This window comes from Empidonax traillii, unplaced genomic scaffold (assembly GCF_003031625.1).
Source record: "Empidonax traillii isolate 1590-97213 ecotype Southwest subspecies unplaced genomic scaffold, ASM303162v1 scaffold10:size5872457, whole genome shotgun sequence".
Lineage (NCBI taxonomy): Eukaryota > Metazoa > Chordata > Aves > Passeriformes > Tyrannidae > Empidonax > Empidonax traillii.
The window spans coordinates 525989-552699 of record NW_020955203.1 but is presented as its reverse complement, the minus strand read 5'-3'; the positions used below and the strand labels follow the sequence as shown (position 1 = coordinate 552699).

The window sequence follows — 26711 nt, the reverse complement described above, 5'->3', positions numbered from 1 at the left end:
TATCTGATCAGGTAGATGGAGTTGACTCACGTTGACAGTGGGCACCCAGGGATAAGCTGGGTCTGTAGCTGTCCTGGTGCTAAAAAAACTAACAATGAGCTGAAGTCTGAGGAGCAGGGGCAGAGCAGTGGCTTAGCAGCTCAGGTCCAACCAAACCAAATCAATCATGTGGTTCTGTGCCCTCAGTCACAGGTTTTCCATTATCTATCATGGTCTCCCTGTAATCTACAGACAATTCATGAACTGTGCGTTCCTTAAAGCCCTTCTTTCTTTTTTGTTCAAATCAAGGCTATCTGTGCTTCTTTTGTATAAACGAAAGAAATATATACACCTGAAGGTCATAAAACCAAGAGCCATGGTAGACATCAGTGTAAAAACGAAACTTCTTTCTGTTCTCATAAAGTGTCATGAGAGTTAGATTTCAAGTTGGCTCAAAGCCCTTTTAAAAATAAAAGTAAAGCCTTGGTAAATAATTTTATTACTGTACTCAGCCCTGAACTGCCAAGGATACTAATATCCAATAATCCATTAATGCTGTTCAAAACAAGAACTTTCTCTCCAGCAAGTTAGTTGGAGTCTTCAGTAAAGTTTTTCCATGCCCACTGTGATTTTTCTCTTGCTCCAGTGATTTGAGCAAGTGCCTTAAAACTCATTGTATTTGTGCACTGAGAACTAACTTAGACTTTCATAAAATTCTGAGATGAACAACTCATAGAATCATAGAATAGTTTGAGTTGGAAGAGACTTTAAAAACCCTAGTTCCAAGACCCTGTCGCAGGCTGGGTCACCTTCCACTAGACCAGGCTGCTCAAAGCCGCATCCAACCTGGCTTTCAAAGCTTCCAGGGATGGGGCATCCACAACTTCTCACAACCTGTGACAGTGCCTCACCACACTCGTAGGGAAGAATTTCTTCCTCATGTCTTTAGTTTCTTAAAAACATACATGTATGTACGATGAGTCAGCCATATACACAAACCCATAGCCTTGTATGGAGTGCCCATATTGACTTGAAGCAGGCAAAAAAAAGTCCAACAAGGTAGAAGGGCTGAGGCAGACAGGTCATGTTTTGTGAATTCTTTACCAAGGACTCTAACTGCAATAGGTAACCTACAGATGGATTCAACAAAAAATTGCTTGTTAAACTCTAATGGCAGAATTTTTATATGTGAGGTTGACAAAACAAATCAAACTATCACAATTTTTTTTTTTTTTTCTCAGAGGCAGGTGGCATTTTCAGCACTGAAAATTAGCCAAAAACCCTCTGTAGTCGGGAACAAAGTGAGTTTGGCCTTGCATGTCTGAGTCAGTATGGGAAGCCACAGCTCAGGTCTCCCAGCCACATTTCAGAGCTGAGCTGGGCTTTGAGGATGGTCCCTGCTTTTTTCACATCCTCACTGGTCTCTCACTCTTGGTCTCTGAGTCGTGCGAGGAAAAGTTGATTTCAAGGTGACCTAAGGGTTGTTCTCTCCTTGAGCCCAGCCTCTAAACATGGTCTAGATGAAGTTGTGTGCCTCCTGGTCTGCCTTATGCCTTGGTAGGTGTTTCTCAGCACACACAGGCAGAATCCGTACTCATGCACAATGAATCCAAGACCCCAGGAAATGCAGCTGGTATTTTTGAAAGAATTGGCCAGTTTTACAGAGCAAACTGCTGGCTCTGGTGATGTCAGTGGGAATTTTGCCACCAATTGCAGCAAAGCCAAGATTTTACCCATTCTATTATAATGTGGATCTCAAATCCCATAGCAGAAGTGCTCTGGGGCACTTTCAGATGAAAGAATGAATTTTTTTCCCTGTTATTCTGGACCGCGTTCTTCTCCTGGGCAGAATTTTCTCAATTTTAACAGACACCTAAGGGGGTTGGTGTTTGTTTAACACTTTCAGACTGTTTCATATCTAGCTTACCATGCCAATAACTCCACATTGTGTGGAAGCAAATGGCAGCAAGGATTGGAGACGGGATAGTTGCTCAGTGAGGAAACTAAAGAAGAGGCAGAAAGGAGGTGGGGGGAAGCTGGAAAAGCTTGGCATGAAATAGGGGAGCCTGATTGTGGGCCACTGAGGTTCAAAAGTAATTTAGCTAAGCAGATGACCGGGTGCCTAATTAGTTAATTATCCCACCATACCACTATCCCCCACATTTGGAAGAAACCCTGTTACCATCCCCATGACCTTTAGGAAATGCACAAGATGCAAAGGATCAGCTGTTCCTTCATGACAGTCCTTTTAGCAAATTAGTGGGGAAAATTGTGCTTAGCAAATATTCATTAGGGCTTCATTTTCCATTAATCCAAAAGGAAATGTGGAGAGCCTGTGACTTCAATCATGCTGAGGCCCAGGAATTTTAATGAGCTTTAAATGGGCATCTGCCAGAATCCTGACTTCACCGTACTTCTCCTGCCAGCCGGGGGGATGAGTAATGGCTAATAAAAGGTGGGAGCATCTAGGCAAACTCCTCTCCCTAACAGGAAAGGCAAAGTTGTAATTTGCTGTGTTATGACACTGTAATTATGCCCTGATGAAGAAAACGAGAGTATTAAAAAACCCTTTCCTTCCCCACAGACATAAAAGGGGGAAAGTTGACTGAGTCAGGTCACAGGGTTATAGGCACACGGACTAGGGGGAAGGAGGAAACCCTCCTTCTCTCTGACTTCTTACCCTTTTGGCAAAGGGCATGCACTGTGTCCCTTCTCAGCAAAGCAGGGCTGGAGTTACCCGTCACAGCCAGTACAGAGCAGGGCATCACCTGGAAATACCTTTGGAAATAAGGTGATGAAAAAAAGAATCCCTGCCTCCTCGAACTGTACAGTTTTCTGCTATTGAAAACTGAAAATCTGTTAAGTGTTTAATTTTTTGAACAAAACCACTTGGACACACCTGTTCCCTTTAGACTGTTGCTCAAAGACAGCATGCTTAAAAATAAAAGTCAGGTTGAAAAGTTTCATTCTAGACTATTTGACCAGAGGCAGGTTCTCCCTCTTCTGTCCCAAAATATTATTTCAACAGAACATTTTTTTGAGGCTTTCCGATTTAAAAAAACTTCATACTCCTCTCTGGATATTTTCTTAAGTAGGCTCTGAAATCTGTAAAAGAATATGCTACAGCATTGAGCCAAAAAAGCCAGTCCCTGTTGTCTAATAATCTGGATTTACATCCATCTCTCTGGAGATGGAAACAGTTGTGCAGTCTCTCCTGCAGAACCCTCTAGAATGGAGGACATGGCCAAACTGCCCTGATCTGGGGGAGTCTTCAAGATGAGTCAGACTGGGGGCCGAATCCAAAATTCTACAGAACAAAATGACCCTGTGGGTTACAAGGAACAAAAGAAAACTATGAACCATATTCTTTCATTCTTTGAGTCACTATTCCTCCATTCTGCCTTTCCATAGCCATATGTGCTGGTGCATTCCTCTGTCTCTAGATTTTATCCTGATGTCTGTCCTGGGAAGGTTAATGAAGCTACCATAGCCTCTAGGTGACATTTTGAGTTCCTGGTCTTGTGCTTTGTCCATTCCTCTGAGAGTCTACAAGCTGCTTCCTAGAGGTGACCCGTCACCAGTCAGAGAGAGAGGATGCCAAAGTAAATCTCCACCATGTGCTTTCTTGTATCCTATTTCTCTTCATTCATGAGTCTTCTTTTTCTCTTGATAGGACCAGAGGGCTGTAACCTGTTTATCTACCATCTGCCCCAGGAGTTTGGGGATGCTGAGCTGATGCAGATGTTCCTGCCTTTCGGTAATGTCATCTCCTCGAAAGTGTTTGTGGATCGGGCGACAAACCAAAGTAAATGCTTTGGTGGGTAAAGATAACAAAACAATTAGATTCATCCAGGAAAGGGCTTTCTCTGAATACTTTACCTTTCAAACTGCTTTCTTTCTGCTTAAGCTTTATGATTTCTCTCAACTTACTCCTGTCAATACTTTCCCCCTTCCCACTTTCCCTCCTGATTGTCTCATGCTCAGAGTTGTGTGCGCTGCTTAGAGGCGAAGGTTTGGCATTTCACCAGCAGCAAGATGCTGCAGCTGCTGGTGGTGGGCTGGAAAATATCCCCCCTTGTAAGGGGAGGTGGGGAGGGTACAAGAAAGACTAAAGAACCCGGAGGAAAGGGGCGGGGCTAGGGGATAGGTGAAGCATTGCTGAGATCAGCAGAGGGAGCATGTGGCAAAAGGGGAGTTTCTGTGACTAAGGGAAAAAAAAGACAAACATGGGGTCATGGGGTTGAAGGGAAGACAGAGCTGTGGGGGCAGCTTTTAAGCAGCTGTGATGCATTAGACTGCAAGGGGATATAAGGGCTGAACATCAGCTGAAATGCTGGGTGGGACTGGGGAGGATGGCTCTTGGAGGATCACGGTCAGACATGCTCTGAGCCCACTGGACCCAAGGCAGCACCCCAGCAGATACAGAGAGAGCAAGGTAACCCTGTGCCTCACTGACAGGCTGTGCTAGAGGCTGGGTTTGAAAGCTGCACCGGGCTCACACAGCTCTGGTCTCACCACTGGCTCAACCCCACCATCTGGAGCAGGAAAAGAGCACAGCCTGAGCTGCCTGTGGGGCAGCAAGCAGGAACACCCTGAGGGTGGGCTCAGCCAGCCAACAGCCATGGGGTAATGTGTATACGGGGTTTCAGTGGTATGCTGCTGTTTGCAAAGGTTCCCTTGTGGCAGTGCAGCAGCATGGGGAGCCTGCCAGGGTATCTCCCCCATCCATGTGCCCACCATTGGGATTTGTAATTTCTCTGCCATCCTGCACTCTTTGCAGACCTTCCCTGAGAAGTGCAACAGAACAAACTATTGCTTTTCTTTTCCTGTTACTTGCAGCTAATCTGGACTCTGTCTCTCAGGCAAACTTCCAGAGCTAAGACTCATTGGAGTTTCATTTGATTTTACAGCCACTCTCAATCTCCACACTATGCTTCCCTTCCATGCTGCCTTCCCCTTTCCTTTCCTGAACAGCCCACCTCCCAAAACTCTTACCTCATCCCTTGCTAGCTGTGGTGCATGTCAGACAGTATTTCAAGAGTTTTGTACCCTTTCTCTATGCACAGTTCCTCCTGCACATCCATAGAGGTTCTGAACAGGATATTTTCCCCTCTGTTTGAAGGAGCCCTGACACCTGACCCCTGATGAGAGGGACACTGAGCTCCCCTTCACCAGGAGTCATTGGGTTGCTGCACTCTCGAGCACCAGAGGAATGAAGGACAAAAAGTTCGGTGTGCAGAGGCACTTGGGAAATTCAAATGAGAATTCAAAACTATGAATTAGCCCCATTCTCTCCAGAGCCCATCTGCTTTATAGAGCTCCTACCATATAAGAGCTCGTAACAAGATAAATAGACCACCAAAGGTCTAGGTGACACTGGGAACTAATGCTCCAAGGAGATCCACAGATTAGAAATGGACTTTTGGCAGTGAAATTGTCATCAATATTTAGAGGAATACCGAGCCTGGTTCTCCACACATTGACAAGCGGGAAGACCAAAGGGAAATGGGGAAATTAGGTGAGAGCTGACTCTGGAAAGACAGAATGTCTTCTGGACAGGTATTAGCCTCCTCCCTGCTCAGCTCAAAGGCTCATGGCTACAAGACTTCATGAGGATAGCCACACATACCTAGTTTGTGGGGCAGGGTTTTGGGGCTGCATTTTTTGCTCTTCCCAAGGTACTGTGAGATCAAGGTTCATAAGTGAGCAGGAACTGAGGGATCTTAGCAGAATTTTTTCTTAATATTGAGTCACATCAGGAGAGACTAAACATCAGCTTGTTGGATGAAGTAAACTCCAAAGCTCATTGCAGGATACTGAAGCCTGAAATAGGAAGGTGCCCTTTGGAAGTGTCTACTCAAGCTCACAGCCCAGCAAAAGAAGGAATTAGAGATTGCTAGTGGATCTTGGTCACCTCACATTAGCTTCTGAGATGCAAATAACCAAGTCCAGTCAGTATTGGGTCCCAAGTGTCAAGCCTCAGTTTTCTTTGTATTTAACTTAATTACCCATAGAGCTGAGTGCCTGCTGTGATGGCTGGTCTCAGATGAGAGACTGTGCTGCCATGTGCACCAACTCCAGAAGGATAGAAATAGCAGAAGCACAGGTATCCAATTACCACAGGTATGTCATGCTGCTTTTCAAAACCTCCCACCCTGCTTTAAAGCAATGTAAAAATGTAAAGGGGGGTACAGAGCATTGGGCTTTTCATTTGTTTTTGCTAAGTCCACTGAAGCTGGCACTGATTGTTAAATTTTTGATCAGGAAGTAAATTTAAATAAAAAAAAATAAATTACTTTTTCCTAAAGGAATAGAAGGGATTTTATTAACTTTGAAAGTAGAAAAACTCCTTCCTTCTCTGCTTAAACATTTCCCAAAACTCAACATGTAAGAACATAGCATTTGCATTCTGTATCACTTTTTTTTTTAACCCAGCTAAAGCTCTCCAACTGCTAGCCTGGGGGGACAATTCTATCTGGCCCCAGAAAGACATTCCACCATTATATGACCTTTTAAAATATATCTGCTATGCAGATCCCAAATAAATTGCTGTAACAGAGTCTAGCCCCAGGTTGTCAAGAAATTGTCAAGAAGTCCTGCTTTAGACAAACTTAAAAAACTCTATGAAGAAAAATGTCACCATGTTTGGTTTTTTTTTTCCACAGGAACAGAAAAACTTCATTTGCTTCTTTTGTCTCAGTGTTGAGCTACCTGTAAGCAGCTGGCCCAAACTGAATGAGTCAGTAGAGCAGAATGTCAAAATAGAATTTTGGAGGGCCCCAATGATTATCAGGGGGCTGAAGCACCTCTCCTATGGAGGGAGGTGGGGTTGTTCAGCCTGGAGAATAGAAGTCACTGGGGAGATTTTATAGCACCTTCCAGTATCTAAAGGAGATACAAGAGAGATGGAGATGGATTTTGAAAAGACTATTTAGTGATAGAACAAGGGGGAATAGCTTTAAAATAAAAGAGGGGAGATTTAGCTTAGATATTAAGAAGAAATGCTTGGCTATGAGGGTGGTGAGGCACTGGCATAGGTTGATTGCCCAGGGAAACTTGGCTGCCCCACCCCTGGAAGAGTTTAAGGACAGGCTGTATGAGACTTTTAGCAACCTGGTCTAATGGAAGGTGTCCCTGCCCACAGCAGGGGGGTTGGAATGAGATGATCTTTAAGGTCCCTTCCAACTCCAACCCAAACAGTTTTATGATCCTGTCATTATATGATTTTATTCCTTACTCTTTGGCTCTGAATTCTCCCCTGCATTTCGAGTGCAAATTTATCTCCTTTGGTGACTAGTGGCAGGATAATGTCAGGGCATTCATGGGTGTGTTAGGAGGAAGGTGAAATCAGCCATGAGCCTTTCTACTGGTTCTGGAGTCCATGACCCTGCAGAGAACCACTAGAACCTGCATGTGCTAAAGAAACCATGCCTGGCCTGGAAACCTTTGACTTCCCCAATTCAGCAGCGAACAGCAAACACCAATATCATATATAAAAAATCACCAATATCATATATAAAACATGAAAGTGCTTAAAATATGTCTGTGCTTTTCCATAGTGGGACTGCCTGCTGTATTTTGTAAGATTGCCTGAGAAACCACCCTGACTTCTCCCTGAAAAAAAGTTGTTTGAAAAGGAAGGCTTCTTTGCCTTTGACTTTTCTTCTACTGCACAAATCCAGGCTAGACCCAAATCCTTCATTTTCTCTTACACTTTTTTCAACCTCTGGCTTTTATTTCCCCTCCAGCCTTACCCTGATGCAGCTGTAACATGGCCAAGGGCAGACCACTCCTCTCTTTTCCATTCAGCCTGAGCCTCCATCACACCAACCATATCAGCATCTCCTTGGGTCTCTCCTCAGGCTCTGCCTTGTCCACTTTCTTGTACTCAGAATTACTGATTTCACCTTCACAGCTCTTTACCATTCTGCCCTTCTCTCGCCTGTCTCCCTAGCCCTTCACCCAATGCCCAGCTGGTACATACACCTCTTTTGCAGACAGCATATTTCTCCTGCTGAGCCATGCTGTCTATTCCCACTAAAACAGCAGTGCCACAGCAGGTACCATTGTCTCACTCTGTGAAAAATTACACTGAGTCGGATGTTCCTTGAAGACAGTGACTCCCATTCTCACAGTAGGCTGATCCAGGAAGCCTTGCATGGAGGTACAGTGTGCCACTGCCTGAATGTCAACATCTGCAGGACCCCAGAGCTTGTCTCTGCACAAGGCAGAGATCGCACTGGCTCTCCCACCTTCCCACTACACGCATGTGGGTTGTTCTGTGCATAGGTATGCTAAATGTCAGAGGATGTGAAAAACATCTTTGTGCTGGTCTCAATGGTTCTGGTGATAATTTTCCTCTCAGTTATGCAGATAGTTTAAATGTGAGCAGTTTGTGTACCAGGATAAAAGAAAACTCCAGGAAAAATGACACTAGTAAGGCTGCTAAGACAAGTAAGCAATGTGAGAAGAGCTGTTCTTCACCATGCCCACACATGGCTAACTCTACCTCTCTCATAGGGTGATGCAACAATACAGCCAAGGAACCCTCACTTGTCTCATAAGACACATTTTAAGAAAGCATTTGAAGACATTAAATTAGTGAAATACAGAGACAGACATCTTCTAGAAAAATGTCTTAACAGAGAAGAGAGAGAAAAAGATAGGTTTGGGAAATATTAATTAGGAAGGCATGACAGAAATTAGAAAAACAAGAACAAGGACGGAGCAGAAGGGGTCAAATGGTTATCCCAAGGTGTCAAATAAGATGTAGATAAATTAAGGCTGGAGGAATTGCTTTACTGGAACACTTGGAAATTCATTCCTCAAGTCACCTCTTTCGGAAAGCAATAAGCACCTGGATCTGCCAGCTTTTTGCACACCATTGAACAGTAGACACTGACAGGCCAGTTCTGCTCCATGTTCCCCACATGTCTCCTTGGCATGTGCCTGTTTCCCATACCCAGTGGTGTGGTAGCTTCAGTTTCTCTCCATGGGACAATGACTCCAGAAGGATGTCAACAACCTGCCTTATGCCCAGAGAGACGCTGTGTTTTCCCTCCACTCAGCTCGACATGCTCTGACACCCCAGGTGTAAGCAACCACAACTGCCAGATGTTTTCCTCCTTTTCTGTGCGCTCCAGACACACTTTCCCATCAGCAGAAGGGATGTCTCACCCCTTTTGAAACGTCCCACAATAAACAAAGCAAGGAGCATTTTAGCATTGACTGCAAAATACAAGGGCTTCTTAGGACTGTAGATTTATATGTCCTAAAGGAAATCTCTTGTTTGACTCCTCATGACAACATCAACATCTAGTTCCCTTCCAGATTCCTGCAGGCCCTGCAGGAAAGCTGAAAGTTACTAATGGGCCACCTTATTTGGAAAAGCATCCAGTCTTCTCTAAAAGTGCCAAAATAGAGAAAATAACATCACTTGATGAGGGTCATAACAGTTAATTAAGTTTGCTGTTAAATATTTCTGTTCCCTACTAAACTCCTCTTAGCTTATGAAGAGAAACTGAAGAGACAAAGGAGAGAGATTAAAAGTGAGAAAAGCAGTGAGAAATGAGAACTGAACACAGGAGGGGGTGAAGCTCAAGAGAAGGGCTGAGGGATGGGTAGAGCTTGTATCATGTTATTAAAAACATGCTGTGGCAGTTAAATGCTGCAGTGTGATGGTAAAAGGGTGGAGTGGGAAATGCAAGGCAGCAGGCAGGTCATGATGATCTACAGGGTTTCAATCTGGAAGCTGAAACAGAAAGAAGAAAGACGCATCAAGAGACTAGGACACTGACAAAGCTATGAGGGGCCCTGGGACCAGGGGCATTGCATATTACGTCTAAAGTGCATTGGCAGCACTCCATAAGACATAGGAGTGGAACAAGGGACCCAGAGGTACATTAGAAAAATATTGTTCAGCACCTGCTGACAATGTGCCTCCAATATGCCCTGCCAAATGTGGTACTTTCTCATTTAATAAAAAAATATATTAAAAAAAAAAAAAAAAAAAAAAAAAAAAAGAAAAAAAGCAACAACTCTCCTTGGGTTCATCCAGAGAAATGAGCAGGTGCAGGAATAAGGTGTTGTAAGGGAAGGAAATTCCAGTTGCATGTTCCTACCCCATGTAGGTGATCGTGGGACAACCTAGCAGTGTTGCTTGGGTTCCCCTTCTTGTAGCAGTACATTGACGCCTTTGCACAGGGCATTAGGATGCATGGATGAGGAGGGTTATTTATCAGATCAAAAGTTTTGTTTTGTTTTTTTTTCTGACTGTTCTTTTGGTAAAAAGAAATTCTTACTGGGCAGATGCATTATTAGGAAAGACTTGACGGAAAGGTATAGCTCTGTTTGCTGCTGTTACAAGTACTATGATTAAGTTTGATTTATTTGTTTTTTTTACTGTTAAACTGATTTCAAATTTCCTCAGGAAAGTCTCTATCTGATTCTTTCTTCCTTTAGCTCATAGAGTTAGGCTCTGTTCTTTACTTTTCATGATCTAGTGGCAATACATTTTGTTTTGAGTCCTTGGAAAATCTCAGATTGTCACTCCCATATAGGTACAGCCTGCAGATCAAAGCTCAGAGTGCAATGGAAGAAGCCACTAATTTGAGCACCTGAGCCGAAACAATACCAAATCCATTTTCCAGGCACATTAAACATGCCAGACCCCTGGTATTTTTCGGTTCAGATCAGCGCTAGCTGGCTGTGGTCCTCTCCACTCTGAAGGACCTGGCACAGGCAGACCACCAAGGAGAGGATCATGAGGTGTCCAGCTTTGTAGTAACTGATCCAGGGGGAGCAGGACACTGTTGGTGTGCTTTGAGGTCCCAGAGGAAAGGGGAAAGAGGCATAAAAGTTTAATATTTGCTAACCCTCTCCTATGCTCCGAAGAAGCCAGGCTCTGAGACTTCAGGTCTGCAAAGTAAGGACAGAACTCTTTTCCAGCTGATAAGGGAAAGAGAGTGTGAGTAAGAAAGAGAAGGAGCTGTTCATCAAGCTCACTGCGCAGCACCTCCAGCCATTGCAGTTGGTTGGGGGAGGCTTTAGGGGGAGGAGGAGGAGCGGGAGAAGTATTAGGGCTGTGAGCCACTATTCATTTACAAACTATAATTAATTTGATGTTTAGATTAATTTCTGATGCACTCTCAAAGGTGCACTGAAAGCATTTTTCCTTTATTATAATGTTGATTGCTTATTGGGGAGATAAATCTAACTGTCAGTTATGCACTGACTTACCAAAACTTTCAGACCAAGCAAGCATGTATGCATAAGGAACAGCTGTTTGCAGTTCTCCAGTTAAAGGGACAGCTCTGTCTTTTCCCAATAACTCACATTAAAGAAAATCTATACATTGTACACAGGGACTTCTGCTTTCTTTTGAAGCTCAACAATTTATTAGACAAGGATATGTTTGCAGAATCTATCTTCTGTTTATCTGGCTGTCCATGTATCTGTCACTGTTTTATTCATCTCTTCCCACAAGTGATAAAGTCTATCCAGAGTTTTTTTTTCTTTAAGTTATGGATATATGGGTGCATATCTACTCACATGCACACTTACACAACAATTTTAAATGTTCTTACTCCCGGGGTAATTAGATGGAGGAATTCATTACTGCAGGGCCATTCAAAGGAGAAATATTCACTAGGTGACTAATACAAATTACCAATGTTAAGAGTTAACACCAGAAGAAAGAAAAGAGAGGAAAGAAAGAAAAGAGAGGAAAGAAAGAAAGAAAGGAAAAAAAAAAAAAACCAGACCTTTTAAAATAGTTTAAAAGCCTAATGTTCTGAGCTTCAAATCAATTCATCAGCACAGGAAAAGAACCCGACTGGGCTCTTGTGTGCCTGCACAGAGTGGAATCTGCAGCCACCTCTTCTGAAAACCCTATGATATTAGATAGAGTAGATGAAATTGAATTGTGTACAGCTGGTCCTACACATGCTTCAAGGATATTTTAGTTTCACATGCAAACACCCCCAGGTTTGGAAATGCCAGAGAAGGGGGTTTAGTGCTACTTTCATTATGGTCCGAAGCTTCTGTTCAGAAGTCATAATAATGACCCCTCCCATGGGCAAGCCCATTTCTGAACTCAAAGTGGTAGATTTGCAGAGTGCAGACTCAACACATCTTACTCTTGTGAGACTGCAGACCCCCTGTGGTGTTTTGTCTACATATTATATGTGGGTTTATTTTTTGTTTATCCAAGATCTCTCTGATGCAGGGCAAATTCAAGCTGTAGAACGGATGAGTCTCTATCAGTCCATCCAACCATCTAGCCATCCTATGCATGTATGTCTATCTTCTACTTCTCTATAGCTATCCATCCTTTCTCGTCTACTGCACAGGACTGTGCTTCCACATCTTGAAGTCTCTTGGCTAGGTAGTCACTGAGCAGCTTATCAATAGATGCTCACATCTCTGTGCTTGGCCTCAGGCCTTCCTTCCACAAGATATTCAAACTCTGCTATGAATATGAATTTATTATTATTTACTGAACTGTTTTCTTAAGCCCTTCCCAGCAGAGCATTTGAAAGATCCACAGAGCCAAATAACACAGTGCTCACAGTGTCTTCATTTCATCAAGGGGCTGACAAGGCAGAGAAAGATATCCAAGACCATTTATTAGTCTTGGATTCCTAATATGAGATGCCACAAGCCTGGTCAGTCTGTTTGCTTATTTCGTCTAAGTATTCAGCACAGTGCAGGGCACGCTGTCTTTATGTTTGCTTCAGATATAGGTATAGGCAGCAGCCCCTCTGCCAGTGAAGCCTCAGGTCATGCACCAAGCACCAAGGAAAGAAGAACACACGGTAGAGCTTCGTCTTCACTGGCAAATTAAAGCGGCCTCACATATCTGCTCAAGTGCTGTACCATAATTGTACATATTTTTTTAAAACTCCAGTGTCTTATTTGGGCCATGACAACTCATGGCAGGACATTGCTTGGGCATGACTAAGCCATGACTGTCCCTTGGACACCTTCTTTTGAGAGAAAAGAGGCTTAAGTGATGTAGATTCAAGCCACAGCATGCCACTGGCACTCAGAGCTTTCTCTGTTTTGCTTAATAGTAAAAAACAGTTTAGGAGATCTCATTAAAGGAGTTTTGTGATATATGATATACCCAGTATAACTGGGATGTCATGGCAGAAATAGGGAAAAATTCCAGTTTTCCAAGGCAGCATCTGGTTGCAGAACTACAAAACCATCCTTTCCCTGCCTTATTTACTGTCTACATTCCAACACTTGCAATAATGAGTCTGATACATTGCCATTTTCTCACCCTGTTATGTTATTCATTCTCGACAGTAATTAAAACAAGGATGCCATGAAAGAGAAAAATACAGGAATGTGTGGTTAGAAGCAATGCCTTTACGCATACACAAAACAATACAGAATTAAAATTTTATAGGTAACATAATTTCTTGCATTTCTAACTCGAGTGCTTCATTTTGCAACCTTACCATTGTTTAAATGTATGGGTGCATGTGATATCTTCCCTTTTCAAGTAAGCAAACCAAAATCAAAAAATCTCCAGACAAGATTAGGATCTTCAAATAATATGTATTGACATATTCAAAGATTGTCATCAGCTATAGCTTTCTTAACCATTTCTGGTTTCAGTTATCTCAAATCCCCCCAAAAATCCAGCATCAGCTCCTCTCTCTCCACAGTGTTGATCTGTCGTATCACATATGTACAAGTATCTACACTATATATGTACTGGCTGTATATTTCTGCAGTAGCAAATTGCAGACGCAAGTTATTAAAACCAATGAAAATTGCTGAACAAGTGGTTTGAATCTGGGCGACCTGCTCCAGTGCTTGCTGGCCTTCAGGCTGAAAAGCTTTTCCTTATATTCAGTCTGAACCTCAGTTGTTTCCATTTATGTCCCCTGTCTCTCATTCTACCACCATGCATGACTATGAATCATAGAATATCTCAAGTTAGAAGGGACCCATGGGGATCATGCCACTTTCACCAGTTGAACTTCAGTGCCCTTCCTATTTAGCCAAGCATGTTTACTGTTCTGAAAGGGAGGAGATGCATCTAAGAGCAGTTGCTGTCTTTGACTACTTCACAGGCAACAGATTTTCTCCCTTTTTGACAATATGACCTACAAATTTGACTTGTGTTCTGACCATGTAAAGGTGAAATTAGATAATTTTTCTAAAGACAGGTGTCTACTGACCCTTTTAAAATCCTTCCCTAGAAAGATTCCCAGAAATCGTAAAGCCTAGTCATTGTGCTTCTTCTGATATGGCTGAACAGGTTCCAGAAGGAATATGGTGTTATTGGGCTTTTAAAAATGTTTATAAAAGAATTTTTGCTACTGGATTTTTGAATTCAATGCAAGACTGACTTATTTTTTTAGAAGTGACTCATATTTTTTCCTCCATCCCTTCAAACTAAGATTCCTGTCAAAATTATCAATTAACATCAGGCCTTTCTCAGGTCTTCAATTAGTCTATTCAAAGGCATTTTCATAAACATGTTTTTAAGCAATATTTCTACTCCTCTTATTTCACTAATTAATACACAAGCTTATTTTCCCATCTCCTACCCAAGAGTGAATCAAGAGCTCAGACAGATCATTGTGCAGGGGCCCCAGAAGACAGAACTAGATCAAGATCTTTGCAATCTGTGATGTGATTCATGTCCCACAGACTGAATGTAACTCTTCTGAGGAACTGCAGGTGCTTTTTCACTGAGATCTCTAGGATTCAGGATACTCTTTTGAAGAGCATTAATGGTGGATGTTCTGCTGGTAAACCACAGGAATCTATCAGCAGCTATACTATAATACGATGGTGTTTCATTCCCATTGATGTTGTTGAAAAAAGAAGCAAGATCATCATTTCCTTGTTCATTGTGGATAGTTGAAAACACAGAAGTCTTACATTAACACTGAAAGGACCACAATGGTAATAGCTGGTTGGATCTGGAAGAGATGTTATCTTCCAGCTTAAAAGATAGCTGTACAACTCTTTCCCTTCCTCTCTTGCTACCCAGCGTAGGTCACTGCCAGTTCACAATTTTAAGAGCTGTTCTTCTTTCCCTTTTCAATGACTCACTGCATATGAGGAGGTTTTTTTTTTCCTTTGAGTTCACTTTTAGTTCTGTTAGCTGGTTTTCACACAGTCGCCTCCACAGAAAGTAAAATATTGGTTTGAAAATCATGGCCAAAAACTGTTCATCATCACTTCTGGCTTCTGAACAGAAACTTCCAGATTGTCCCACCAGAGAAGTTTCAGGTCTTTTTATTGGGTTGTGCCAAACTACCCATAATGAGGTATCAGGTGTTCAACAACATGAAGGGAGGAAGTGGTTAGTTGATCACATAAGTAATGGTCAGCAAGAACAAGATGGGGAGATTTTGTGCATTGCTGCACCCAGAATGGATCTATTTCAGAGAGTCCCTGCGACATGATAGAACTGACAAAAATAGTCACTAGTACAGTTTACAGTGCACCTTCCTGGTAGGATTTCCTGGTTTGTTTGGATGTTTGGGGTTTGTTTTTTTTTCCTTTAATCAGTCCAGGAAGGAATTCCCTTCACTGCAACAAAATATTTTCAAAAAAAAAAGATCACTTCTTATGATACTTGTCTCTTGTAGGCCAAGAAGGATGACTGGTGATTTCAGTAGCTGCAGTGTTCATACATGACTTCTTTATCAAAAATTCACAAATTAGGTAGGATCCAAGAGAGAACCTAGGAGAAAAGAAATTAGATTAAGATGAGAAATGGATTGTGACATGGCTGGTGGGAGCTTCAGTAATTTTCACTTGTTTATATTGGAAACTCCAACAAAACAAACATAAAGATAGCATTCATCTTGATTCAGTAACAATCTCAGTGCATCCTTAACTAAGCATCTACTTAGAACTTGTGTAAAACCTGCATTAAACTAATTGTCTCTGGTTTTCCACTGGAGAAGAACATGTCTCCTCAAAAATTCACCTGCTTTTTCCAACCATGTCCTTTCCCCATAAATGTTATATTGACACATCATGACATCAAATGTTTACAAGGAAGGCTCAGAAAGCAAGTCAAGAGTTCCATCTACTTCTGAAAGCAGTTAGGAAATTTCTTCTGTTCCACTCATCATTCAAAAAGGAAAAAATATGATTTACTCACCTATGGTTGATTCCTCAGGGGTTGCTTTGTTCATTGTGAGAAAAATCATCGTCATCATCATCACCTGGGCTTGAATATTATATTTCTTATATAAGAACCACAAGGCTTTTTGTCCACAGCAGATGTGTTTGTATTGGCCCAATATTTGATTAATGGGGTCTCAAAAGAATGGCTGAAGTCTGAATCCTTCACTTCTTCTACTTATAAGAATGGGTAGACCACAATCCATAGCATCAGACAAGAAATTGCTCATCCTCTAGGCAAGCTCTGTTTACAGGAAAATGAGAAGTTTTTAATGTTAGCTCCATTCTTATGATGAGAGATCTGTTGTGGGTTTTTTATATCAGACTTTTACTTCCTTTCATCTTTTTGGAAAAAGTTGATCCTGATCATATGCCCAGATGTATGCATGAGCCAAAACCTTAAAACACCAAATCATAGAATGGTTTAGGTTGGACCTTAAGGAACATCTCATTCCAATCCCCCTGCCATGGGCAAGGACACCATTCACTAGACCTTATCACTCTCACAGTAAAGAATTTCTTTGATATATCTAATCTGAATTTCCTCTCTTTCAGTTTGAACCCTAATATGATCTGACCATGCAGTACTTTAAATTGTCAAAATTCTAGTCTAATCTTGAGTCCTAACCTTGTGTTTTCAGTGTGAGCCGTGACAGCAATTTTTCTATGAAAAATAGCCCAATGCCATATAGACTGTGAAAATGAAGACTCACGGGAAGAAAAGTCCTTCTTGGTCTGAAGGACCATATTCAGGGTGAGCATTTGTATCACTCTACTTTCTTCAGAGAAGATACTGCTTCTCTCTACTTCTCCAGACAGAGGTACTCTCTGGACAGCAGACAATGGACAAAAACAGCGACCAACTTCCCCACACACACCAGCTCACACAATCTCGATGTATGGAGGTAGTTTCATACTCAGGGAGATGGGAAGGTGACATAAAGAAAATGCTTGTGTATTTCAAGCTACCTTCTGCACTGGGTGTTGTGACCTTTAGAGAAAGTTAATCATTCCATCTACTTTCACTCTTCATTTAATCTCCCCTTCCCATCTGTTCAGTTTCTCTCAGCTGGAAGCAAGATGAAGAACGAGTACCAGTCAGCTGTCTCAGTGGTCTGCAGCCCACACTTTGGGGCCATTTATTACAAGGCATTAACATCAATTGTCACCTCTATCGTGACTGTTACCTCAATCCATGCCAGATTAGGTCGCAAAAACTGGTTTTCTAAATATCTGAAATACAAAACGAACAACAGAGAGACAGACAGACAGATATGCAGTATCAGAAAGGACTGTTCTCATCCTTTGGAATGAACTCTGAAGTAACATATGCCAGATGCCTCCGCTCATGTGACAGGGTAAAACCTTCTGCTTGAGTCATAGCATCCTTTTTAGAAAATCTCTCAATCAATATTTCATGTGATAGGTGCTCTACCCCTATTGCTAAACAAGATGTTTCCAAAATTGATAATTACCTTCACTATTTAAAAAATGCAGACTTGATGTCCTATTTCCACTTAAAATTTGTCAAATGTCTGCTTCCATCTAGAAGAAATCATCAAGCTCTTCTTTTTTTTCTGTATTCTAAAACCCTCCATGTTTTATTAGATATTATAGGCAGAAGTCTGTTTAACCTTCTCTTCAGTAAACTGTGGCCACTCCCATTACTGTTTCAGACCTAAAATTATTCTTCCAATTCTGCATAATTATTAAAACTTCTTTGTTTTGTAGAGAGATCACTAGAACTGAAAATACAAAATTCCAGTAAAAGCCTCTTCTGAGCCCTATTCAGAGGTAACATTACCTTGTCTTAGGACTTGGAGTATTTCAACACAATCCTGAGAGCTCTTGAATTTGACTATTATCATGACACTCATCTTCTCTTGAGAAGCACTGTTTCTAATGAAGATTTCCTCTTTTTATGAGTGATCCACTTACTTTTTCCTGTGGTTACTTAATTTTGCATTTGATTGGATTAAAATGAACTCTCTACCTGAGTCCAGCCCATGCAGTGACCCACATCAACATGACTTACCTCTGTCATTATTTCACCATTTTTATATGATAGGCCAATTTTACCAGTAATTACTTCAAATGTCTTCCAGGTAATATTAGAGAAACTGAGTAGCACAGAGATTTCAGCAGATTGGTGAAGGAGCCCACTGGAATCTCTGCAATTTTGTTTATCATAATTGACAATTTTTTTCGGTGTTCTCATTTCTGGGCTAATTGCACTTTCTGTAAAGAAGGAGCTTCTCAAATTCTCCAGTAAAGTTTAAGTACACTTTATGATAACTTACTTTATTCACTAAACTTGCAATTTCATGCAATCAGTTTCATTTGACAGATGCTATTTTCCATGAAACCATGATGATTGGTACTAATTGTATATCTTTAAATTCTTTGTCACATTATCTCACATCAAAATTCTTATAATTTTTCTGAGACTTATGAAAATTTAACTAAGTTTACCAGGTCATCTAGTTTACATCCTTAAAAATTAATATTAGAATTTTTTCCTGGAACACTTTGAAGGTTTTCTAATATTCCATAAATTTCTAAAATGAACATTAGTGGTTCAGCAAATTTCTGAGCCAATTTTTCGAATATTCTGAGTTTCCAATTATCTCGCCCCGCAGACGTGAAATATTTAATAGTAGTTGTTTAGCATAGTCGTCAGTTACTGACTGTTCATACATTAAAAAAATAAATGGATGGACGGATGGATGGATAGGAGGGATAACTGGATAGACAGATCTCTCTTGGACATGATTAAACATCAGGGGAAGGTTAAATATTCCAAAAAGTCATCCAACCCCATTAGACACTGGAGAACAGCTGAAGTGCTATGCCCTTGATCTGCAGACGTACTCCTTTATTGAGTATTCCAGTACCCATAAATCACCTTACAATACAATACCTTCCAATGCACATATACATTATAGAGCTACTTACATACAGATTGTATCCTGAAATTCTTTACAGCACTAAAAAATTGCAAGACAGCAGCTAGTACATTGTGCAAAGAACATAGCACGGTAAAGACCTTGCAAGGCAATTAAAGGAAAACCTCCATTCTCTGATAAGCCTAATAAACACAGAGAAAAGCAGACTGAGCAGCTGTAGGGTTGAAATGGACTGAAGTAGCAGGGAAGTTCTGAGGAGTGGGTGTCCAGGTCCTGATGGGGGAGAAGGGCAGGAGCTCCACCCCAACACCATTCCCACAGAAAGAGTGTGAGCACCTTATTGCTGCCTTCACAGCCAAAAATGCCTCCCTGTCGTTCCTAGATCTCACCCTTCACTGGTCACTTAACAAAAGCAAGAAAGCCATGCACTAAGAGGACAGCTATATTAAGAACCAAATATGTCAATAACCAACTATATCAATAACTAATTCCTTAATTACTCACTCAAATGCTTGAGGGAAGGACAGGAGAGCAAGGACTTTGATCCAATCAATTGTCAGTGCTTTCTGCAGCTTCTTCCATTTTAGTTCACTCTCAGACACATGGTGTGCCTCCTGGGGCTGTCCTGTGTAGGGTCAGGGGGAGCTGAAGTCAGTGATCCCTGTGGTCCCTTCCAGCTCAGGGTATTCTATGATTTTATGGCTCTAGTCTGGACAAGGTTTCTTCTTATGGCCTGGGTAGAAGCACCTTGGACACAAGGGAAGCAAGAGGCATGGACTTCTCCTGTGCTAGTGCCTAGGCCACGTGCATTTCTTCTCTTTCACTGCAACAGAATATGCCTTCCACAGACTGAGCAGCAGATTCTTGCTCTTCTGTTGTTCCTATTTCCCTCCAGTAAGAAAAATATGAGTTGAATGTCAAGAGGAAAACATTCAGAAGAATGAGATTCTCTCCTTAGCTAGTGACTTTCATAACTGAAGGAACAAGAAGAACCAAGAAAAGCAAGACAAATACTCTGACAGCCAGAACCAGAACAACAAAAAAAAAATATGTATATCTGGCCTAAAAAAGCTTATAAGCACCAATGCCTACTTGTCGCTGTTTCAGTCTCTCACAGACTGCATCTCTGAGATGGTAGAAAGAATCTGGAACACAGATCAAAATACTTTTCTTAGTTTTAAGATGAGTTAAACAGTTGGGGTTTTGAGGTCCTTCTTCTCCCTTCCATTGCCCAAAGGCAGCCTAGTTACATGAGTGGACCTGCTGTAGGAACATCTGCCCTGAGTTCAGGGGATGGATTAAAAGCTTTCATCTGTACCTCTTTTTGTGGTCGTGACTTCCGATATAGGGGATACTCAGCATAGTTACCAAGCATTGAGCTCCATCCAGAGGAAAACTTCTGCTGAAGAGAGACAACATATTATTCCAGCCTAGTAGCAGATCATCAAATGGCTGTTTTGCACATTAACCACTAATTCTCCTTGCTGGATGCAAAGAGAAACAGAAAACTCAGAAAAACCAATTAAGCATTCGTGGGGACATAACAATGGGCTCGTTCAGGACTGCACTTATAGTGCACAAACTAATTCATGGACATGCAAAGACAATACTCACTGTGAACTAAAAGGTTGCAATTGCAAAACAGTCTTCAAATGTACTCTGAGATAGATTGTGAATTCCCTCCTTTATCATCCCAGATGATTAAAACAAAACAGCCCTTAAGTAATATCTTACATAAAGCCATTGGTGATCATGCTGGTGCCATGAGAAAGGCATAAAGCTCCCTCTGCAAGCTTCACCAACATAACTTCCTATGGAGGAGAGGGGGAGAAAATAAAGCAATTTGAAGATGCTACCCCAGTTTCTGCTTGCTAATAGTTTACACAGTCCTGCAGGAAAAGAGCAGGCCAGGAGAAGTCATGGATTCCAACATCGGTACCTTCCTGGAAGAAGCTGTGCAGAATCAGAAAGATTAGATGCCCTCGGCTGCCATCCTAGCAGCTTTCTCCCTTCTTTGCTGCTTTGATAAATCATTTATTAGGACAGCCTTTTTAGATAATCCCTGGAGCTGGGGGAAGGGGGGGAGGGGTGGACGGGGGCGAGGAAGAAAAGAAGAAAACACCAATATCCCCCCCATAAAATAGATTTATCACAAAATGCTGTCCTCCTACCAACCATCTTCAGACCAGAACATATATTTCTCTGATTATTAATTAACTGATGCACAGAAAGATCTTCAAGCTTTTTAACCTCTCCCTTTCTCTTTTGTCCTTCAAGAATGTAGATGACAATGCAGGGGTGGTGTTCAAAACACAGATAGCAACTCTAGTACTACCATTATGCTTTGAGCCCATGGGCTCAAACATTAAAGCCATTTAGGAAACAAGTATTTAAGTTATTTTCCCAGTACACACTTTCTGTTCCTAGTCATACATGTTTAAATCTGTCATAGCACCATTAACTCTGCTGACATAGGTGAGAAGAAGCCTAGTTGCTTAACTGGCAGTAATGCATATAACAACAAAAAAAAAAAATATGCCAGTAGGTATCTGACCTGAGAAGAGAAAGGAATATGCTGTTGTTAGCCCATTGTCTGCCTATTCCTTATCACTGTGACATCTCAGCTCTCAGGATAAGCCATCCTCTCTTTGGAGTTAATCCAAACACCTCCAACAATATGAAGCACGACTCCACATAAATAATAGGAAGGGGAAGAGCTGGATGGACTAGAAACCTCTGAGCGTATCAGACCCCCTAAAAATTAAAACAGTGAAATGAAGCTAGAGGAATTAGCTCTGTCTCTAGAATGTTCTCACAAGAAAAGTCCACAGTTATTAGCATTTGCCTTCTCGTTCTCTTTCACCAGGCCTCCCATCCTGGCTCCTCTACCAGGAGGAGATTTTTATATTGCATCAGTGAATATCAGAGCAACCAAGGAGAAAAAATCTGATCCAAATCTGCAGGCAACTAATACCAAAACCAGAGTACAACTCTCAGCTTCATTATCTGGTCTAAATGAAATACAGTGAGCAAATGCACTTCTGGTCTCTCTTATTAGTCCCATTTGTTAAAATGCAGTATTATTTACAGCTTTGCACAGAATGCGGAAATGGGTTAGAATTCCATTTCAAAAGCAAAGTGATGATAGAAACTGGTGTAGCTTTGTGAGCTTATCTCACAGCAAGGTTCTTGCGGAGGTGTGACTATACGAGCCTCCCAGCACCAGGGCTTATCATCCCACTAATGTCTAGTCATGGCAAAAGTAAACAAATAGTAGTCTGTCATACTAGATAATGTTTCTGGAAGGGGTTGCACACATTAGGAGTTTGATTCAGCAATTAACATCACTTTGGGGAGTGCCTCACCCAAGCACTGGAGAGTTGACAACATCTTACCTTGAGATGTCACTCCTAGTTATGGAACCAGTTAAATCCTACAATGGAAGTACCTTGATTTAAGCTAAGGTGCCTGCCTTCATTGCAGCCAGCACTGGTCCCTGATACACAGGCAAGTGGGACTTGATTCATTTGAGCACAGCTAAGAGTTCCCTGAAAAAAAGAGAGAAATATTGTTCTGCACTTCATTGACTAGATCTCCACTGATTGTTGCAGGGTCCTAAGGTATTCTGTTCACAAGTGGATAAACACGTAGGCACAATCTAGTCAGTAGGAGGGACATTAAAACAGGGCCAGTTACAAGAGTAGAAATTAAAGTTCCCAGGCAAGGTAGGTTCTCTAAAGATGTGATCTAAGCAATAATTCAGCTGCAGCCAACTCCGTTTTGATATTTGATCACTACATATATATTAGTAAAGTAAACATACCTGGCACTTTCCCCTAGCTCTGGGAACAGCTGGCACAAAATGGCCCACACCCAAATTATTAAATTTTCTCACTTTCCAGAGTATCATGGCAACATCCAAGTTAACTGCTGAAAGCAGCCTCTGTTCTGTGCTATTACTCAGGCTTTGTCTAGGAATTGTTTGGAGTTAAGCACAAGTCAAAAATTTCAGCACTACAGATTATTAGGTTTCCATTCCTCTGAACTACCCTGGCACAGTTTTAGGCTATTGATGTAGCTGATGTGTCTTGGTCAGGAATATTAGCAATCCAGACATGATCTTGAAAAGAAATGGCTTTCACTACATGCTATATTCAAAGATGTGAGGTATCTAGACAACATATTTAAAGTTGGAGCTCAACTAAAGCACTCCCAAGGGAGCATTTAAAGTCTGAATGAACTCGGGTGAAATCAGGAGGTGTTTAGTTTATTCTTTCGCTGAGATTGAATCATAGGACTTTGTTGACTAATGGATTATTCAACTAGTCAAATGTGAACTGGGAACATTACCAGGCACTTACTGGCTAATACGTGACCGCAAGAGCAGATCCACTGCTATTGAATAGCTCATTACTCTCCAGTTTTCTCCGTAGAAATTGATGATTGCTGTGAGGCTTGAGCAGTACTTTTTATGACATCTTCAGAGCTGCCATGCTGGTACCCCCTCATCCAGGTGGTTGGCAGGAAAACTGCCTGGACACCAGTTACTTGGAGCCTTGGCTACAAGAGAGGAGGACAGAGAGGGATCCCTGTTTATTCCATGTGCCTCCCTTGTAAAACCACATGTGCCATACTCAGTAAACCTGAGTTGTCTCACTTGCAGTCTAAGACCACAGATTTTATGGCCTGTCATGAAGTTACAATATTAGCCAAAGGCAGGGAGCACAGCTTGAATCCAGGAGTGAGAAGGTGCCCTTCCATAAGCGGCTCTGCCATTTTCAAATGGAAGCCACCCTGTGAGACTTGCTTTCAAGGAGGCACTAGACCAGGGAGGAGGTGCTGCTGAATGCATTCACAGTACAGCCCAAGGCTGTAAGCCAGGTCTGGTGCTGTTGTCAGGACCAGGTGTATACCTGGCAGCAAACACTCAGCATTAGCTTTTTGAGGGGCTCACAAACTGTCTCTTCATTTCAGCCTGTCTGTTGAGAGACACTAGGTTCCTAGGACTGGTTTGAGCTGCCAGAGCCTTGCAGGGGTGGGTAAACAGATGGCTTTGTCTGGAGTGCAGGCTGATCCAGGCTAGTCTCACCCAGGACTGGTGCTCAGGAATGTTATTGGCACACAGTGACATTTCTGGCAAAGACAGCAGAGGCAATTCTTGTACAATATGATGATCACCTGCCTCACTAATACCTCAGACCCATGGTCACTCCAACTACAGTCATACACAGTATGGATAAATGAGGCTTTTATGGGGATCTAACATTAAAAAAAAAAAAATAAAAAAAATAAATAAATCAACCCACACCAAATATCCTTCCCAATGCAAAATTCATTAGATGCATTGCATCCTGTGTGGTTCTGAACTATCTTGGCTTGTCAGATTGCCAGAGAACTAGCCTTCCATTGAGACAAAGAATGTCATTTTAAGTGGCCCATAGCTACAACATTCAGTCACTGTAGTTGTTTCTGCTGCTGGATGTGCACCATGGTTGATTGGATGATTTGCTGGCAAAGTATGAAACTACTTAGGGAAACCATGTTAGGAAGGCACTAGTGTTCATCTCTCTCAACTGCAGAGTCAACATAAAGTCTGAAGAAATTGCCAGTTATTAAAGGTCTTTATACTGCTTAGCTGGCCAACAATCAAACTATTCAAGCCAATGAATACCATAATGGAGAACTTATTAAATTCACATTTTACTTATATTGTCATAATAAGGAAGTAGCAGTAGGTATATCAGATTCCTCTCATCGTTAATATTGGAAGGCAAAGGAAAATTTATGCTGGCAAGTTAAGAAGGGTCTAGAGGCTTACCCCAGTATGATGGAGGGCCATAGAGTAGGACAGAGTGCCTTGAGACCATGCATTACATCTGCTGACTCCCAGCTCAAAGGTGACCCAAATCTTGTGTGTGCTGGTTCAGTGGCACCAACATTTGGATCCCTGTGCTTCACATAGTCTTGTGTTCAAACTAGCACTCAGACCAGGCACTGTGTCCTGGGACACTGATCTGTAACAACCCCTCCTATCCTTTGTCCCACATTGGCAATCATCCTCTCCTCACTCTCCTGACCACCCGCCCACCCTCCTACCTACTCACTTCCCCTCTCTCAGAGCCCTCACCCCCCTCCCCATGTTCATTCTCAGTGGTCGTTGCATGTACGTGCCTTGGCACCCTTCAGCTCATTAAGCCCCCTGCCTTGCCTCATGTTTTGACAGGTTTTGTGAGTTTTGACAATCCTGCCAGTGCCCAAGCTGCTATCCAGGCCATGAATGGATTCCAGATTGGCATGAAGAGGCTGAAGGTGCAGCTGAAGAGGCCAAAGGATGCTAATCGTCCCTACTGAAGAGTTGTGGGAACCACTGGATACAAAGCACTAGCACAGGTAACTGCATGGGGGAAGGGGTGTCAGCTACAGCTGTAGCGTCTCTCTGTGTTTAGACCCTCAGAAAGACTCAGTTCTGTGACTCTCTAGCTTCTGCCTTTTTCAGTCTGGTTAGAGCCACTCTGCACAGACACACACTCACACATAAAGTAGGGATTGTTTGTGTGTGTGTGTGTGTCTTAGAAAAAGAGGTGGAAGGTTGCTTAACAAGGGATGAGCCACGTTACTCACCCCAGGGGCATCCTGCATCTCCAGAAAGTGTGTCTGGTCACCTAGAGGAGAGTCAGCAGCTGTGCTAATTCTCCTTGCTCAGCCAAAGAGAGCATTTCTAGTGGCTGGAGAAAATCTGCAGTTGAGAGGTGGGACTGGGCTGCGGTTTAATCCCAGGTGACTGGACTGGGACAGTGTCTGTCTCAATAGCTCTGTGTTGCAAATGTTTCAAAGCATTATTCATTCTTCATGCGGTAAAGTCTGTATCCAATTTCATCCCAGCATAATAACTTAATGTAAATATGTCTCCCTGACAACTGAATAACTCCTAATTTATTTCTTCCCAAACCCAAGAAATTATTAGAAGGATCCATGTTCACTTCTTCTTCAGTTGTTTTAAATTTCTGTGTGTAGATAAAACCCAACCAAAGCCAGGGAAGTTTAGCTCAAGTGAAGACCTAGGGTCTCACTGTTAGACTCGTGTACTATGTGTTGCTGGAAAGAAGCCAGCTTGATGCTCCAAGGAAACTTCTAATACATGCAACAGCATCAAAAGTATCAGAAGCATCAGTTTGTTTCATTGGAATCCCAACCTCTCACCATTAACAAAAATGGAGATATTTCCAAAAATGGAAATATTTTCCACCACTGGCTGGCTCTTCCATTAGATAATTCTTTTGAGAAACGGAAATATAAACCCCTATTTTTTTTTGTTTGTTTACAGAGAGAGGGAGTCTCCCTATTGTTAAAACAGTTTTGCACCAGATGATCTCAGCACCTAGGAAGGCCCTAAGCTGTAGCAAGCAATTTGTACTCCTGAATTAGTGATAAAGAGATGGGTTAGGTGACCTTTCTATGCCATTTTAGCTGTAATGTTTAAGGTTCTGTGATTTTGATTCAGGCCTTTTTTGATTCATCTAAGACAGGCAGGAAATCCCTATCTTCAACTTTCCCAAAGAAAAACTGAGTGTTTTAATTTTTCACTGCTATATCTAATATCTTTGAAAAATGCAATTTCCAGTCTTCAGAGCAGTACCCTTTCCACTGAGAATTAAGGAATGG

At 41.9% G+C, this 26711-nt stretch overlaps 1 protein-coding gene across 17 annotated transcripts in view; it reads left to right on the top strand.

Annotated features, from left to right (window-relative positions):
* CELF4 (CUGBP Elav-like family member 4) overlaps positions 1-26711 on the top strand; it is a 705933-nt gene that overhangs the window by 655956 nt on the left and 23266 nt on the right. For 12 of the 17 annotated variants that reach the window (XR_003571384.1, XM_027885287.1, XM_027885278.1 and 9 more), the window contains 2 exons: positions 3653-3796; positions 25273-25439. Coding sequence is in view for 16 of the 17 variants with exons in the window: in XM_027885287.1 (XP_027741088.1) it covers positions 3653-3796; positions 25273-25400 (272 nt within the window). In the remaining variant the exon portion in view is untranslated. The remainder of the gene's footprint in view (positions 1-3652; positions 3797-25272; positions 25440-26711) is intronic. The other 5 variants (XM_027885377.1, XM_027885358.1, XM_027885368.1 and 2 more) reach the window with 1 other exon arrangement.